At 34.0% G+C, this 15,577-nt stretch overlaps 1 protein-coding gene across 1 annotated transcript; it reads left to right on the top strand.

The window, feature by feature from the left end:
• Positions 1-1,026: 1,026 nt before the first annotated feature.
• On the top strand, positions 1,027-11,359 carry LOC101890072 (odorant receptor 43a-like). Its single transcript, XM_011295170.3, has 7 exons — positions 1,027-1,434; positions 1,508-1,646; positions 1,704-1,974; positions 2,068-2,167; positions 10,607-10,708; positions 10,800-10,907; positions 10,980-11,359. The coding sequence occupies exons 1-7, from the start codon at positions 1,132-1,134 to the stop codon at positions 11,082-11,084; spliced, it is 1,128 nt and encodes a 375-aa protein (XP_011293472.1). The 5' UTR covers positions 1,027-1,131; the 3' UTR covers positions 11,085-11,359.
• Positions 11,360-15,577: the final 4,218 nt, after the last annotated feature.

The raw sequence follows: 15,577 nt of genomic DNA on the forward strand, positions 1-15,577 counted from the left end.
AATATAATTAGACAAAAAAAAAAAAAAAAAAAAAAAAAATAAAAATAAGAAAATAATTTTAGATCAATTTCCGTCACACATTCCATACTTCATTGATATGATTGATTTGATATATATAGTGTGTTTGGTTTTAGTATGGGAGCTATATCCAAGTCAGCACCGATTACAATATAAGTTAGCAAATTTATTTTTGTGCCATATTTCATTACTCATACCGAATTTCATTAAAGTCGGATATACATATGTATGTATAAATCGGTCGAAAATATAAATAGGATCTATATTTAAATCTGATCCAATTTCAGTATAATTTGGAAAACTCATTTTTGTAGCAAATTCCGTTACTCGTTCCAAATGTGAAGACTGTATCAATAGATCTGGCCATACAACAACTAAATTTTTTTTAAGGATACCTCCGATTCTGATGCTATATTATATATTATTATTTTCATATTTTCATTTCATCTATACATGTGACTAATGTTTTACAAATAAATTTTCCAATTTCAATTATTTTTATCCATCTGTCGCGTGTCAAATCCTCCAAATAATAGGCAATTCGTCTGCTACACTGAACCGTGAATTTCGCCATCGGCTGTAACTGATTTGCATATTCACACCGTAGATGACGATTGAAAGCACGGACAAACAAAAGGGACACGAGTCCATCATCAATTGTAACTCAAACCTTTAATTTTGTCCAAATAGTGCAACATTCAATTAGGGAAATTGCCACTTCTGATAATTGGCCATTTTGTGGTATTACGACACTCGTTCCATAATAATTCAATTTGAAAATTCGATTTTCAAATTTACACTTTGCAGACACTGGGAGGGGATGTACATTTAAACAGACACACGTATATTCTGATATATTTCTGTTTGAGTCCTTATTTTGGAGAACCATGACCGACAGTAATTAGTGTGTGTGTGTGTGAATGTGTTTGTGTGTCGTTGTCGATTTTCAATTACTTGGGGGCTATTTAAAGTGGCGGAATTTCATCAGCTTCAACACTTGTCATTGTTCGCTTGATTGGCATCTTTCGTTTGAAAGTTGTTGCTCATATCCGCATTCATATACATTTTCCTTAATATCGTCGTTCTATTCTACTCACTGGTGTCTGCTCCAAAATGATGGAGGAAAATCGAATGGTTTCAATAAATATCAAGATTTGGAAGTTTTTTGCAATTATATATCCTACATCGGACAAACTGTGGCGTCTTTATTCGATTCAATTCGTTACGATTTTATTGAATTTTATGCAATTCATGTTTCTGATTGAAATGTGGGGAAATCTGGCTCCATTCATTTTGAATGTATTCTATGTATCGGCAACATTCGATTGCCTACTGCGTACAGGTGTTATAGTTTACAATCGTTCAAAATTCGAGGCTTTCTTGGCGGAGTTTGACTCCATGTATTCGGAAATCGAAGTAAGTCAGTGGCGTAGGTCTCAAAGAGATTTTAACTTTTTTTGTTTTTTTTTTTTTTTTTTTTTGGTAACAGGAAAATGGTGATGACTATGCCAAAGGCAAATTGAAGGAAGCCACCGAATTTTGTCGGAAGTTTTCATTATTTAATGTTTTGGCGTCGTTTCTAGATCTTATCGGAACCATGTCACATCCAATTTTAACGGGAACCAGAAGTAAGGCTTTTTATCATTGTTGTCATTCTATAACACCCATTGCATTTTTTATTTCAGCACATCCTTTTGGTGTCGCCCTGCCGGGCATTGATTCGGCCGTCTCGCCGTACTATGAGATATATTTTATATTACAACTCCATTGTCCGATAACGCTAAGTGTTTTGTATATGCCTTTCGTTAGTATCTTTGTGACATTTTCTTCGTTTGGCAAAACGGCATTACAGATTTTACAACATCGTCTAAAGGACATTTTCGAAATTTACGATGACGACGAAACCCGTTTAGAGGCTTTAAAGGAATGCGCACATTATTATAATCGTTTGACGAGGTAAAAATCGAATTAATTTTTTGGGGAGATAACAGAAAAATTTCACTGATGTATCCGATTTTTATACGAGTTCTTTTGTGACCAATTTCACAGATTTATCAAAGTATTCGATGAGATGGTAACATACGTTATTCTTGGCGAATTTTTACTATTCGGTGCAATCATCTGCTCACTTCTTTTCTGCATCAATATTGTAAGTATGATGGGTCATATGTGTACACTGCTATAAAGTTGATGGTTTATATAGTTTATCTTTCCTTAGTTTAAAGTGAGTCACCATATAAATGTACCTCCAGATATTCGGTATTTGACGATGTCCCATATTTTTTACAGGAAATTTTTGAAATTTGGAATTTGAAGTTCCTAATGGTTACTTCATCCTCGTATTTAAATATTACTAGCTGGCCCGGTCCGCGTTGCCGGCCCGTACTTTTAGTCTTTAATTTATATTTATTTTTTAAAGCATAAAAAATCACGGATCTGACTTATATAAGCGGCACAATTTTCATTATAAGTAATGACTCCATGACTAAATAGAAATTAATTTTTGTGTTAAATAACTTTATGATAAAGAAAATCTTAATAGCCCAAGGTGAAAATTCAGCTCAATTTTTATTGTTGTAAAAAGCTTAACATTTTCATTCAAATGATCTATAATTTCGAATTTGTATTTCCAACGTTTAAAATCCCGTACTGCTTGGTATTTAGTTTTGTTCACCTCACAGTTGAAGGCAGAATGTTGTCAGAATAGCCAAAAAAATACTCTTTTGGGCATAAATGTTTTGTCATTTAAATTGTGCGACGGAGATCCAATAAAGTCCACATTTTTCATTGTAGTGTAATTCAATGAAGATTAAAGAAATGTTCGGTCTCGTGTTACTTTCTAATTTCGTATTTTTTTTTTTCATGTTTCTGCCACAATTTCCGACTGAATAAGTCCCAGATTGACATTTCGGAGTTTATTTCATATAGGCGTACATCCCAAATCTACGTTCCCAACCAATATTCTCTTGGGGGTTACAAATTCAATAGAATACCAAATTTTCTTTTCTGACCACACATTGGTTGGGAAAGTGGACTTGGGGGTATACTAATGTGGGTACTATACTTAAATAAATGCCTATGAGAATAATTATCTGTAAGATGGTTTTCTACCTCAGGGTTTTTTACCCAATGTGGCCTCAAGACTAAGGCCCTTTTCCGAAAAATAAAAATTTTATGAGAAGAGGTTTTCCTTCCCCTTAGAAACAAATATGTCAAATAAGGGCCAAAAAATGGAAAAAGTGGCCAAGACCCCGAAAATACCTTAAATCATATGATGGTGATACTAAAACGTGATAATTTCTTGCAAGGATGGTTTTTTTTTTAATTATCAACATAAGGCAAAATTAGTACGAAAAATATGATTAAAATGTAGAATATACTTTAAATCGGGTTGTTCCGTTATCGGGGGTTATGACCCATATCATGACCTGACAAAGCGATTAAATTTATCTTGAATGTTTGGAAACAATTTCTGAAGGAATTCGCTCTACTATTTTGCGTCCTTTATAGTCGGTATTTCACGGATTGCAGTCCCAATGTATTTTGCATTTTGAGTTCTCATTGGACGAATTATTGTCATATGAAAGAAACAGGTCCACTTTTTGAAGTGAACCCCATAACACTTTTTCGGTCATTTTTGTTTGTATAAATGTGAGATCGCATCTTCTAGCTGAAGGTCCTAGAGTTGAAAGCTAGATGCCAATTTTATACATGAAAGATCGCCATTTAACATCGTATTACACACTCTTTTCATTTTTATCCATTCAGAATTCAAAACAATAAGAAATGTACACTTCAATATAGAAAAAAGAAAGGATTGAAAAAAGACAAATAATCTTGAACTGGTTCGCTGTTTTTTCTTTACGGCAAATTTTTAAAGGTCCTTATGAAGTTTGTCTGTAGAATGTACTATTATTTTGAAATTCGATTCCATTGAAAAATTTTCGATTTTTCCCGATTTTAGAATTTTCATATCTTATTCTCTTCTGAAATGATATTATTCGTATTACCCAATAAATACGTAGAATCTATAAATAACAGTTTTATACGTCGTCGCTTTACACTACCAAAAAAAAAAAAAAAAAAAACTACACATCATATTAGAATTCCAAAAAAAAAAAAAAAAACACTACAAATGTACATTCGAAAATAGTAAGTAAAAATGAAAAAAAAAAATATGCAAAATAAAACAGTACTATTGTACATTTTAAAAGTCAAAATGAAAATGTTCAAAATTTCACATTTTTACGCGATTTTTTTGGATTTTATGCTTTTCTGCCAAGAGGCAATTCCGAATTTGTCTGAATCGTTAAAATCAGACCGGCGGTCTTTATGTTATAAGCGTAGTAACTAACATAATTATCTTTTACATATAGAGAGACAGATTTAAAAGTAGGCGCGTACCTCAGCCCCTAAATAAATACTTACGGTTGGATGGAAAGCCAACAGTATCTCATGTAATAATTCTCAAACCGATATCTTCATTAATTTGGCAAATATAAGGATTTTAGATAAATCGAAATAGTGGGCGTAAAAGGAGGCGTGGTCAATATTTTTTTCTTTAAAAACCTAACTCGGGGTATGTCGAACGTTTGTACAAAAAATTATGCAAATCGGTCCAGCCGTTTTCAACTGATTCCGTTACCAACAAACAACAATTGATTTTTATATATATAGACTAGCTGGCCCGGTCCGCGTTGCCGGCCCATACTTTTAGTCTTTAAAGCATAATAAGTCACAGATCTGACTTATGTAGGCGGCACAATTTTGATTGTAAGTAATGACTCCATTATAATTACTCCAATTTTGATTTTAAGTAATGACTTGATTATGAGTAATGACTCCATGACTAAATATAAATTAATATTCATGGCAAAAATTATAATTACCGTCGGTTTCAGATATTTTGAATAGCCTGATCTTATTTTTCAGTTGTAGGCTTTAATTTGAGTGTTAAATACCTATATGATAAAGAACATCTATAATAGCCCCATGTGAAAAGTCAGCTCAATTTTTGGTATTGTAAAAAGCATTCAAATGAGCTATAATTTGAAATTTGTATTTCCAACGTTTAAAATCCCGTACTGCGTGGTATTTAGTTTTGTCCACCTCATACTTGAAGACAGAATGTTGACAGAATATCCAAAAAATTACTATTTTGCTCCGATTACCGTAAGATGGGCATTAATTGTTTGTCATTTAAATTTTGCGGTGGAGATCCAATAAAGTTACTTTATAATTTCGTATTTTGTTATGTTTCTGCCACAATTTACGACTGAATGAGTCCCAGATTGACATTTCGGAGTTTATTTCATATAGACGTACATACCAAATCTACGTTCCCAACCAATATTCTCTTGGGGGTTACAAATTCAATAGAATACCAAATTTTCTTTTCTGACCACACATTGGTTGGGAAAGTGGACTTGGGGTATACTAATGTGGGGACTATACTTAAATAAATTCATATGTGGATAATTATTTGTAAGATGATTTTCTACCCCAGGGTTTTTTACCCCAGGTAGCCTCAAGACTAAGATGTGCACTTTTCCGAAAAATAAAAAATTTATAAGAAGAGGTTTTCTTCCCCTTAGAAACAAAGATGTCAAATAAGAGCCAAAAAATGAAAAAAAGTGGCCAAGACCCCGAAAATACCTTAAATCATATGATGGTGATACCAAAACGTGATAATTTTTTGCAAAGATGGTTTCTTCTTAAATTATCAACATAATACGAAAAATATGGTTAAAATGTAGAATATACTTGAAATCGGGTTGTTCCGTTATCAGGGGTTATGATCCATATTATGACCTGTCAAAGCGATTTAAGGTATCTTGAATGTTTAGGTAGAATTACTATTTTGCGTTCTTTATTGTCGGTATTTCACTGATTGCAGTCCCAATGTATTTTGCATTTTGTGTTTTCATTTGACAATTTATTGTCATATGAAAGAAGCAGGTCCACTTTTTGAAATTAACCCCATAACGCTTCTTCGGTCATTTTTGTTTGTTTAAATGTGTTCGCATCTTCCAGCTGAAGCACGATGTAGGTCCTGGAGTAGAAAGCATTTAACATCGTATTGCGCTCTCATTTCATTTTTATATTATTCATTATTCATTCAATAAAAAAATGTACACTTCAATATAGAAAAAAGAAAAAGAATCTTCAACTGGTTCGCTGATTTTTTTGCGGCAAATTTTTAAAGGTGATTACTGAGTTTGTCGATAGAATGTACTATTATTTTGAAATTCGATTCCATTGAAAAATTGTCGATTTTTCCCGATTCTAGAATTTTCGTAAAAAGCGACAACGGATAAAATCTATAAATAACAGTTTTATCCGCTGTGGCTTTATATTACCCAAAAAAAACCTACACATCATATTAGAATTCAAAAAAAAAAAAAAAAACACTACAAATGTACATTCGAAAATAGTAAGTCAAAATGGAAAAAAATATGCAATATAAAACATTACTATTGTACATTTTAAAAGTCAAAATGAAAATGTTCAAATTTACATTTTTACGCGATTTTTTGGATTTTATTCTTTTCTGCCAAGAGGCAATTCCCAATTTGTCTAAATCGTTAAAATCAGACCTGCGGTTTTTATGTTATAAGAGTAGTAACTAACACAACTTTCTTTTACATATAGAGAGATAGATTTAAAAGTAGGCGCTTTCCTCAGCCCCTAAATAAGTACTTAGGGTTGGATGGAAAGCCAACAGCATCTCGTGTAATAATTCTCAAACCGATATCTTCACTATTTTGGCAAATATAAAGATTTCAGATAAATCGTAATAGTGGGCGTAAAAGGAGGCGTGGTCAATATTTTTTTCTTCAAAAACCTAACTCGGGGTATGACGAACGTTTGTACAAAAAATTATGCAAATCGGTCCAGCCGTTTTCAACTGATTCCGTTACCAACAAACAACAATTGATTTTTATATATATAGATGATAGCATATGACAAAAATCGCCCATACAGGTCTACGTCTTCGTATAGGCCAAATATAACGGTTATTCGGTTTTTATACCCTCCACCATAGTATGGAGGTATATTAAGTTTGTCATTCCGTTTGTAACACCTCGAAATATACATTTTAGACCCCACAAAGTGTATATATTCTTGATCAGCATAAAATTCTATGTCGATTTATCAATGTCCATCCGTCTGTCAATCTGTGGAAATCTCTCTATTGAAAATGGGCTATGTCTTCGTATAGCCCCCATATAACTGTACACCCCGATATTCAATATTTTGATGATTTTAGCGACATTATTTACCGGAATTGTTTCAAATTTGGTATTTGAAGTTCGTAATGGATACTACAGCCTCAGACAGAAAATGAGCCATAAAGGTCCACGTCTTCATATAGCCTCCATATAACGGTACCCCCGATATTCGATATTTTGATGATCTTTGCCACATTTTTACATTATTGGCGTTTTGCACATGCCAATCTCTCTGTCCGTCTGTGCTAATCATTACAGCTAACTACCTATATGAAGTAAATTGTTCTGATAATGCATCGCTCCACGGAACAGTATAGCGTCGTATTTTCTAACCCCAGACTTTTTTTCCTTTTGTCAGGTGTTGGAGACATTGGAAGCGTTTATTTAATGAGTGTACTAAAGTTGTGATCTATTAAAAATAGTTTCTAAATTACAATAAAAACCAGTAAAGAAAGTCCTTACGTCGGGCGGGGCCGACTTTTTGATACCCTACACCACTTTGCTAATTTAGTGAAGCTCCATATAACAATTAAAAGTTTTTACGGGAGAATACACGCTATGATTACAATTTTAATTTAATGTTCAAAAGACTAATGCCGAAGTATTTGTATCTTTTAAATTCGGACTTGTATTGCCCATTTGGTGCAAAATTAATTTGAAATCAGATAAATATATAAATGGGAGCTATATCCGATCTCTATAAAATTTGGCAAATATATTTCTGAGCTGTATTTGATATATTTCCCTAAATATCGTTGTTACGTAGTGCATATTACGGCTGTGGTTAACAAATACTACAAATCGGATCAACAATATATATGGGAGCTTTAGCTATATATAAACCGATCTTCACCAAATTTGACATACTAGCTTCTAGACTCAATTCGGTCATAAGTGCTAAATGTCATCCCATTTGGGCAAATATTAGACATTTGGTGCACAATAAAATGTAAATAGGACGAAGTTATATATGAGAGCTATATCCAAATCTGAACCGATCTCGATAAAATTTAGCAAAGGTATTTCTTAGCTGCATTTGATATATTTCCCCAAATATTGTTGTTACAGAGAGCATATAACGGCTGCGGAGGACAAAAATAACAAATCGGATGAACAATATATATGGGAGCTATTGCTATATCTAAACCGATTTCGATCAAATTTGGCATACATTTTTTCAGGCCTAATTTGGTTGTATGTGCCAAATTCCATACCATTCGGGCTGATATTACACGTTTGGTGCACAATAAAAAGAAAATCGGACGAAGATATATATGGGAGCTATATATATATCTAAAATTTTACCGATTATCTCCAATTTCAATAGGGTTCGTCCTTGTGCCAAACAAATGTTGTTTGGAAAATTTCATCTCAGTCGGGTAATAAATGCGACCTGCATTTTGTTCACAAGAATACATGGACAGACGGACGGACGGACTAACATGCATAAATCAACTCAGAAAGTGATTCTATGGAGATCCTCAAAAGTAACTATGGGTCTATCTCGCTTCGTTACAAATAAATGCACATAGACATAATACCCTTACCACTATGTGGTGTAGGGTATAAAAATGATAAGCTCGGGTGTCGCATTTACCACCACTCATAATTACTAGTAATAACAACTACATAACCTCTACATTACTAGTAAGGCAAAAATAATACATGTTCATGATAATTAGTACACAAATAAAAATAATAAATATTACAGGGTTGCCCATATTCGACGGACCCATCTGACAACGCCATAACTTTTGACAAAGATGTCACATCGCTTAATGACATACCGCGTTTGAAGCGTCAGTCCAAGCAGATTTTTACCATGAACCAATACACGCCACGCGAGCGCTCTGAAATAGTTGAAATTTACATTCAACAGAAGAAGTCAATTGTGAAAACTCAACGTGCTTTTAAAACATTAAAAAATGTGAGAAGTGCGCAGTCGAAAAATTTTCGACTGGTAAGGCTCTTTCTAATCCGAAGAGGCCATATAAAATCGACCAAGATGATCGGCCGAGAATATCGCTGCCGTACGAGCCAGTGTTGAGATGTCCCCAAGAACATCCCAAAAACGCCGTTCTCAGCAGTTGGGCATGGCTCGGTCCACTTTACAACGGATTATTCGCATTGATTTGCATTTGTTCCCATACAAAAGTCAATTGACGCAAAGAATGTTGCCTGCGGACAAGCCTCGTCGATTGGAATGGGCTCAAAGGGCCCAAAGGTCCGTCGAATATGGGCAACCCTGTACAAGGTGCCTGATTTGGCCAATATCGACTACTTTCTGTCCTTTTATGAGATACAGGGCGAGATTGAAAAACTGCAACTAAGTCAAACGCCATAATTTTTGCATGTTTATACCCTCCACCTTGGAAAGGAGGGTATATTAATTTTGTCATTCCGTTTGTAACATCCCTAAATATTCGTCGTAGATATAGTAGTAGTATACATATTCGTAATCAGCATAAAATTCTAAGTCGATTTAACGATGTCCGTCTGTCTGTCTGTTGAAATCACGATACAGGCCACATTATTTGACGTAGAGCGTCAAAATTTAGCGAAATAATTTGTATTGTGTCTAGGATGGATTGTATTGAAAATGAGATACATCGGTCCACGTTTTGTCCACGTATAATCCCCATATAACGGTATCTCCAGATATTCGGTATTTTGATGATCTTTGCCACATTTTTTCACGGATTTGTCTGAAAATTGGTATTTGTAGGTCATAATAGGTGCTGGTTCGTGTGGCAAAATATTGTATGTATATGTCTAAGCTTTTTTATAGCCCTCTTTGCCTCCCGATTTTTGGTATTTTGATGATTTTTGCCACATTTTTTCACGGATTTCTCTGAAAGTTGGTATTTGTTGATCATTGTGGGTTCTTGCTCCCATTGCATGTATAGGTCCACGTTTTGGTATAGCCCCCATATAACGGTACCTCCCGGTATTGCCAATTTCAATAGGGTTTGTCCTTGGGCCAAACAAATGTTGTTTGCAAAATTTCATCTCAATCGGGTAATAAATGCGACCTGCATTTTGTTCACAAGAATACATGGACAGACGGACGGATAGACATGCATAAATCAACTCAGAAAGTCATTCTATGCAGATCATCAAAAGGAACTATGGGTCTATCTCATTTCCTTTTGCCTGTTACAAACAAATGCACAAAGACATAATACCCTGACCACCTTGTTGTGTAGGGTATAAAAAAATGTGATATAAAATTCAAAGTGTCTAGTAAGTTTATTGTCAAAATTAGTCTTCTTGACAGACATTATACAGGACTTGATGCAAAGGAATGTAAATGATTGTCGTCAATATAAAATTAAGCTTATCTGAGTTTATTTCAGATCGATACAATGGCACAATTCGTTTCAATAATAATGTACGTTGGTACCATGTTGTATGTGCTATTTGCCTGTTACTACAGTGCTAATGAGATGCTTGAGGAGGTAAATTGATATGAAAAAAATATATATAATGAAATATGGATTAAACTACTTTCACACTTTCTCATTTCTTTGTGTTTTCCCTTTGAAATAGAGCTTAAAGGTGTCTGAGGCAGCCTATTCCATACCATGGTACGAGGGAACTCCACAGTTTCGCAAGACTTTGCTTTTGTTCATACAAAGGACCCAGAAGCCGTTGTGCGTAAGTAGTGAACGATCTCTTAAACAGTCTTTTTCACAATAGAAATTGAATTCTGAATTATACCCTTTTTAGCTCACAGTTGGCAATGTCTATCCGATGACTTTGCTTATATTTCAGTCATTGTTGAATATGTCCTATTCCTACTTTACCATGTTGCGAGGTTTGAAAATCCAATAAAGAGTTGCAGTGGAGCTAAAAGATAGTGGAACACCGAAATTGCCACCTTTAGTAAAAATCACACTTTCACCGTTTAATAGAAAAATGAAATTTGCACTCAAGGGCGTTTTCTTGTTGAACTGCCAACGTCAAAGTTTTTTGTAGAATGTTTTCATTTGTTCGCCCGAAGCAGAAAATCAAAGTCAGCAATCACTGGCTTTAAAATTATTAAGACTATCATGCTTTCTTAATAATGTGAAGTAAATTTTATGAATGATGCTAATAAACATTTAATATAATAGCATTCGAATGGATTTTCATTTCAAAAGCTCGAAGGCAGGTTTGCATTTCATTATTGGAGCAGCAACTTTGTATTGCTGGCCGCTAACAAAGTTAAACTTTCATTATGATGACCACTTAAGCTGTTTCGCTTTTCTGTCTGTCTGCTGGAGGTAGGTAGATGACTGTTGCCAAGAGTCGTGGAATTAAAAATGCATTAGGAACGTTAAAATTTTAATGGGTCTGTTGTCTTTTGTGACCTTTATAAACGACGTTCGAGGGAATCAAACTTGCTAGCGGCAAAACGCTTTAAGTATTTTTGCACCACCTAATTTTATTGGTATTTGGAAAATTTCACTTATATCGGAGGCATAAAGAGCATATTTGCATCTCAGTTAGCCAACCATAAACAAATTAGACATTTTGCTTTTTGCGAATCTTCAAATGGACTAAGTTATAAATTATATATAAATTATATAAATTATACCTTTACAACACAGGTGCTTAATTCTAGTTCTACCAAATTGTGAAATGAAATATTTTATAAAAGACAGAAAATGAAATTCTAAAAAACATATATATTAAGATAAAGTTCTTTTCATCGAACTGATTCGATGTAGGCAATGTAGGTCCATGCTTCGTACAGCCCCCAAATTTGGAGTTCTTAATGGATACTACATCTTAAGACAGAAAATGAGCCATGTAGGTCCACGTCCCCCCGATATTCGGTATTTTGATGATTTTAGCAACATTATTTACCGGAATTGTGGGCCACGTCTTCGTATAGCCCCCCGTTCACTCCGATATTCGGTATTTTGATGATTTTGGCGACATATATTACCGGGATTGGTATTGGAAATTTTGTAACAGATACTACAGCATAAAACAGAAAATGGGTCATGTAGGCCCACGTCTTTTTATAGCCCCCATATAACGGTAACACCTGAAATTCGGTATTTTGATGATTTTAGCGACATTATTTACGGGAATTATTTCACATTTGGTATTTGGAGTTCTTAATGGATTTAGTGACATTTTTTACTGTAATTATTTCACATTTTGTTTTTGAAGTTCGTGATGGATACTACAGCCTTTGCCTGAAAATTGTCTGTGCAGGACCACGTTTTATAGCACCCATGGTACCTCCCTATATTCGATATTTTGATTTTGAAGTTTTGAAGACATAAGGTATTTCTAAGATTTTAACAGAATTTTTAACGGATTTTATTTTTTTAAAATTGCCAAATTTGCACCAAATGGTGGAGGGTAATTAAAATTCGACCCGGCCGAACTTACAGCTTTTTTACTTGTTGCCATTTTAAAATGTTCACAAATTTCTGTCTTAAAACTGATTAGAAATAGTGGCTAATAATAATATATCTGCCCACTAAAAAAAGTGTAACAAAGTCAGACGCTATATTTTTTGCTTTTTTTTTAATTTTATTGAATGAAAGCAACAAATATCCGAAATAGCATCAAATTTTAGAATAAGTTTAGATTTTGTATTTTGTAACCATTTTTGGGTGGAGCGTGCTGAGTGCGATGGTGCTGAGTCATGTTGGAATGTCCAAGGTCTGCTGTCAAAATGTTTGCATATCCAAGGCTTCAATACACCCTCCAAAATATTTTCTCGATAATATTCGGCATTTATTCTGATGATATGGCCGATAAGTACGAGCGGAGAGCGACCATCGGCTGTTATGGCGACCCACACCATCACCATTTTGTTTGTTTACAAACTTGAAAACGAACGTTTTCTCATCGAAAAAAAAAAACAAGACACAAAAGATTTATTCACATTTAAATGCTGGAGTGCTCTAACGATAGCCACTTGTGGTTTCCAGCCAAATGTAAAGAAATCACGCTAACACGCTTGAATTCCATCACGAATAACTGTTTTTCTGGAAAGTTCTCACCAAAATGCTTGTCACTGAAATAATTTTAACAGCTGTCGCACAAGTGGCTTAGAAATGACAGCAGTCTGAAGTTGGTTGCAGTTTTTTCATCTCACCCTGTAATAATAGTTAATAAAAATTTCAAACTTTTGTGGGGAGGTACAATAAAGAGTGGGACGATTAATTCCATATTCATATCAGAATATTAAGACACACCATGGAGTGGGCCGATGACTACCATCTTTACAACAGATAGTGTATTTGTGGAATGTGTGAAGTTTAGAATGAATCAGATGCTTATTTTGAATTTCATGAGCGAATTATCCAAAAGTTTTTGATGATGTGGGCCAGTATAATCCATTTTCGTACCTGACCTAAGACTAAAAAAATATTGGGATTTGCAAAGTTTACGTAAAATTGGAAGATCCGTTCTTGGCTTATAAGAACGGACATCCCTAGATCGATACCAAATGTCCTGAAAAAGATTTGGTCAAGAGAGACATAGGATTTTAAACCGTTATTTCGATGAAGCACGATTTGCCGTATCAAATGGTATAAAAACGTTAGAGGGTGAAAATAGAGATTTAGACTTGTAATTCCTTTCGAATATCTGCATAGAATCATATTCTGAGTCGATTTATGCATGTCCGTCCGTCGCATTTATTGTCCGATCAATATGAAAATTTTCACAAATCATTTGTTTGGCTCAAGGTCGAATCCTATTGAAATGGGAAATAATCGATCAAAATTTTGATATAGCTCCCATATATATCTTCGTCCGATTTGCTTTTTTATTGTGCACCAAATCTGTAATATCACCCCAAATAGTATGGAATTTTGCATATACAATCAAATTAAGCTTGGAAATAAGTATGCCAAGTTTGATCGAAATTGGTTCAGATATAGCAATAATGCACTCTGTAAAAACAATATTTGGGGAAATACATCAAATACAGCTCAGAAATGCATTTTCTAAATTTTATCGAGATCGGTTCGGATTTGCATATAGCTCCCACATATATCTTCGTCCAATTTACCTTTTATTGTGCACCAAACGTGTAAATGGATAAAACAAGCCCAAATTGAAAAATCACAAATGTCTCGACAAATTTAGTAGAAATCGATATAGAGCAGGATGTTCCTCGTATAATTTAGTTCCTTTGGACTTGAAATTATAATTATAATTATAGTTAGTATGATTTAGTTCTCACAAATTCCCTATAAAAACTTTTATTTGTTATGTGAATCTCCTTCATATGCAAAGTGGTGTAGGGTATCATAAAGTCTACCCCGCCCGACTTAAAGACTTTCTTTGCTTGTTATATATTGTTCACAATGATACAAGTCACATTGTATACAATATTAACAATTTAAGTTGCAAATTCTAAAATCGAAGATTCTTAAAACAGCTGACGCAATATTACACCGAAAATTGAGACAGTCAGTAGTATATAAAAAAATAATGTAAGCTTCAATAGGAACTTTAATTATATTTTAAACAAAAAACGTTCATTTCAAAGGGTATTTGTAAAATTATTCGGCTCTGTGTAGCCTATAATCAGAAATTCTTATTGAAGTCTGATTAACTTAGTACAAATTATTTACGTTTTTATTAAAAATGCTAATATTTCCACATCAGCTTAAAATACAAATATCACTGACATTTTTTTTGCCTAGTAATACTTCATGACAAGCAATAAACAGAATATGTTCAAATTGTTCATAGAAGTAAGAAATTATGTATGGGACCGAAAATATGCAGTTTACAAATTTAATACCAAACTTGTATTGTCTACTCTCTTAAATGTTGCGTCCAACCTTTCGTATTCCACATTCCACTTCGATGTAAAAAAGTGAAGGTGTCATCGATAGGTGTGGTAAGCCATGATCCCGTCTAACAATCCCATCAGGTTTAAGTAATTGCTACAGCAGTCGTGAGTAGGCTTTGCTAGAACATAATTTTAATGATCATTTAATTAAAGTGGCTGCAACATTGTTGTCGCACACCACAAAAGCGGCAGTTGTAAAAACGTCGTTTATTGAGAAACCGGTAGAGGATCGTGAAGAATTGCAACAGCCGCGGAATAAAAAAAAACAATGTTTGATGCAACAATGATGCGTGTCTTTTGTTGAGAGCGGCGTTAACCACTTAAACTTTATGATAACGAAGGATACACTTGTGCCTTAAGCTTGAATCTCAATTATTAAAAACATTAATGACGATGCTGATAAGTAATGGTAGCTCTTACGGTAATAAAATTACGACATGAGTAGTTTTTAATAACATTAGTATTCAAACATATTACTATTATTTTGAGAAATAAGTAAATAATTGAGAAG

The sequence above is a fragment of the Musca domestica genome, unplaced genomic scaffold (assembly GCF_030504385.1).
Source record: "Musca domestica strain aabys unplaced genomic scaffold, Musca_domestica.polishedcontigs.V.1.1 10, whole genome shotgun sequence".
Classification (NCBI taxonomy): domain Eukaryota; kingdom Metazoa; phylum Arthropoda; class Insecta; order Diptera; family Muscidae; genus Musca; species Musca domestica.

Excerpts from the sequence above, each read along its gene's own strand:
- LOC101890072 (XM_011295170.3), top strand. The coding sequence starts at position 1,132 with ATGATGGAGGAAAATCGAATGGTTTCAATAAATATCAAGATTTGGAAG. Across the intron at positions 1,647-1,703 it reads AATTTTAACGGGAACCAGAA|CACATCCTTTTGGTGTCGCC; the intron begins GTAAGGCTTTTT and ends TTTTTATTTCAG. Across the intron at positions 2,168-10,606 it reads TTCTTTTCTGCATCAATATT|ATCGATACAATGGCACAATT; the intron begins GTAAGTATGATG and ends AGTTTATTTCAG.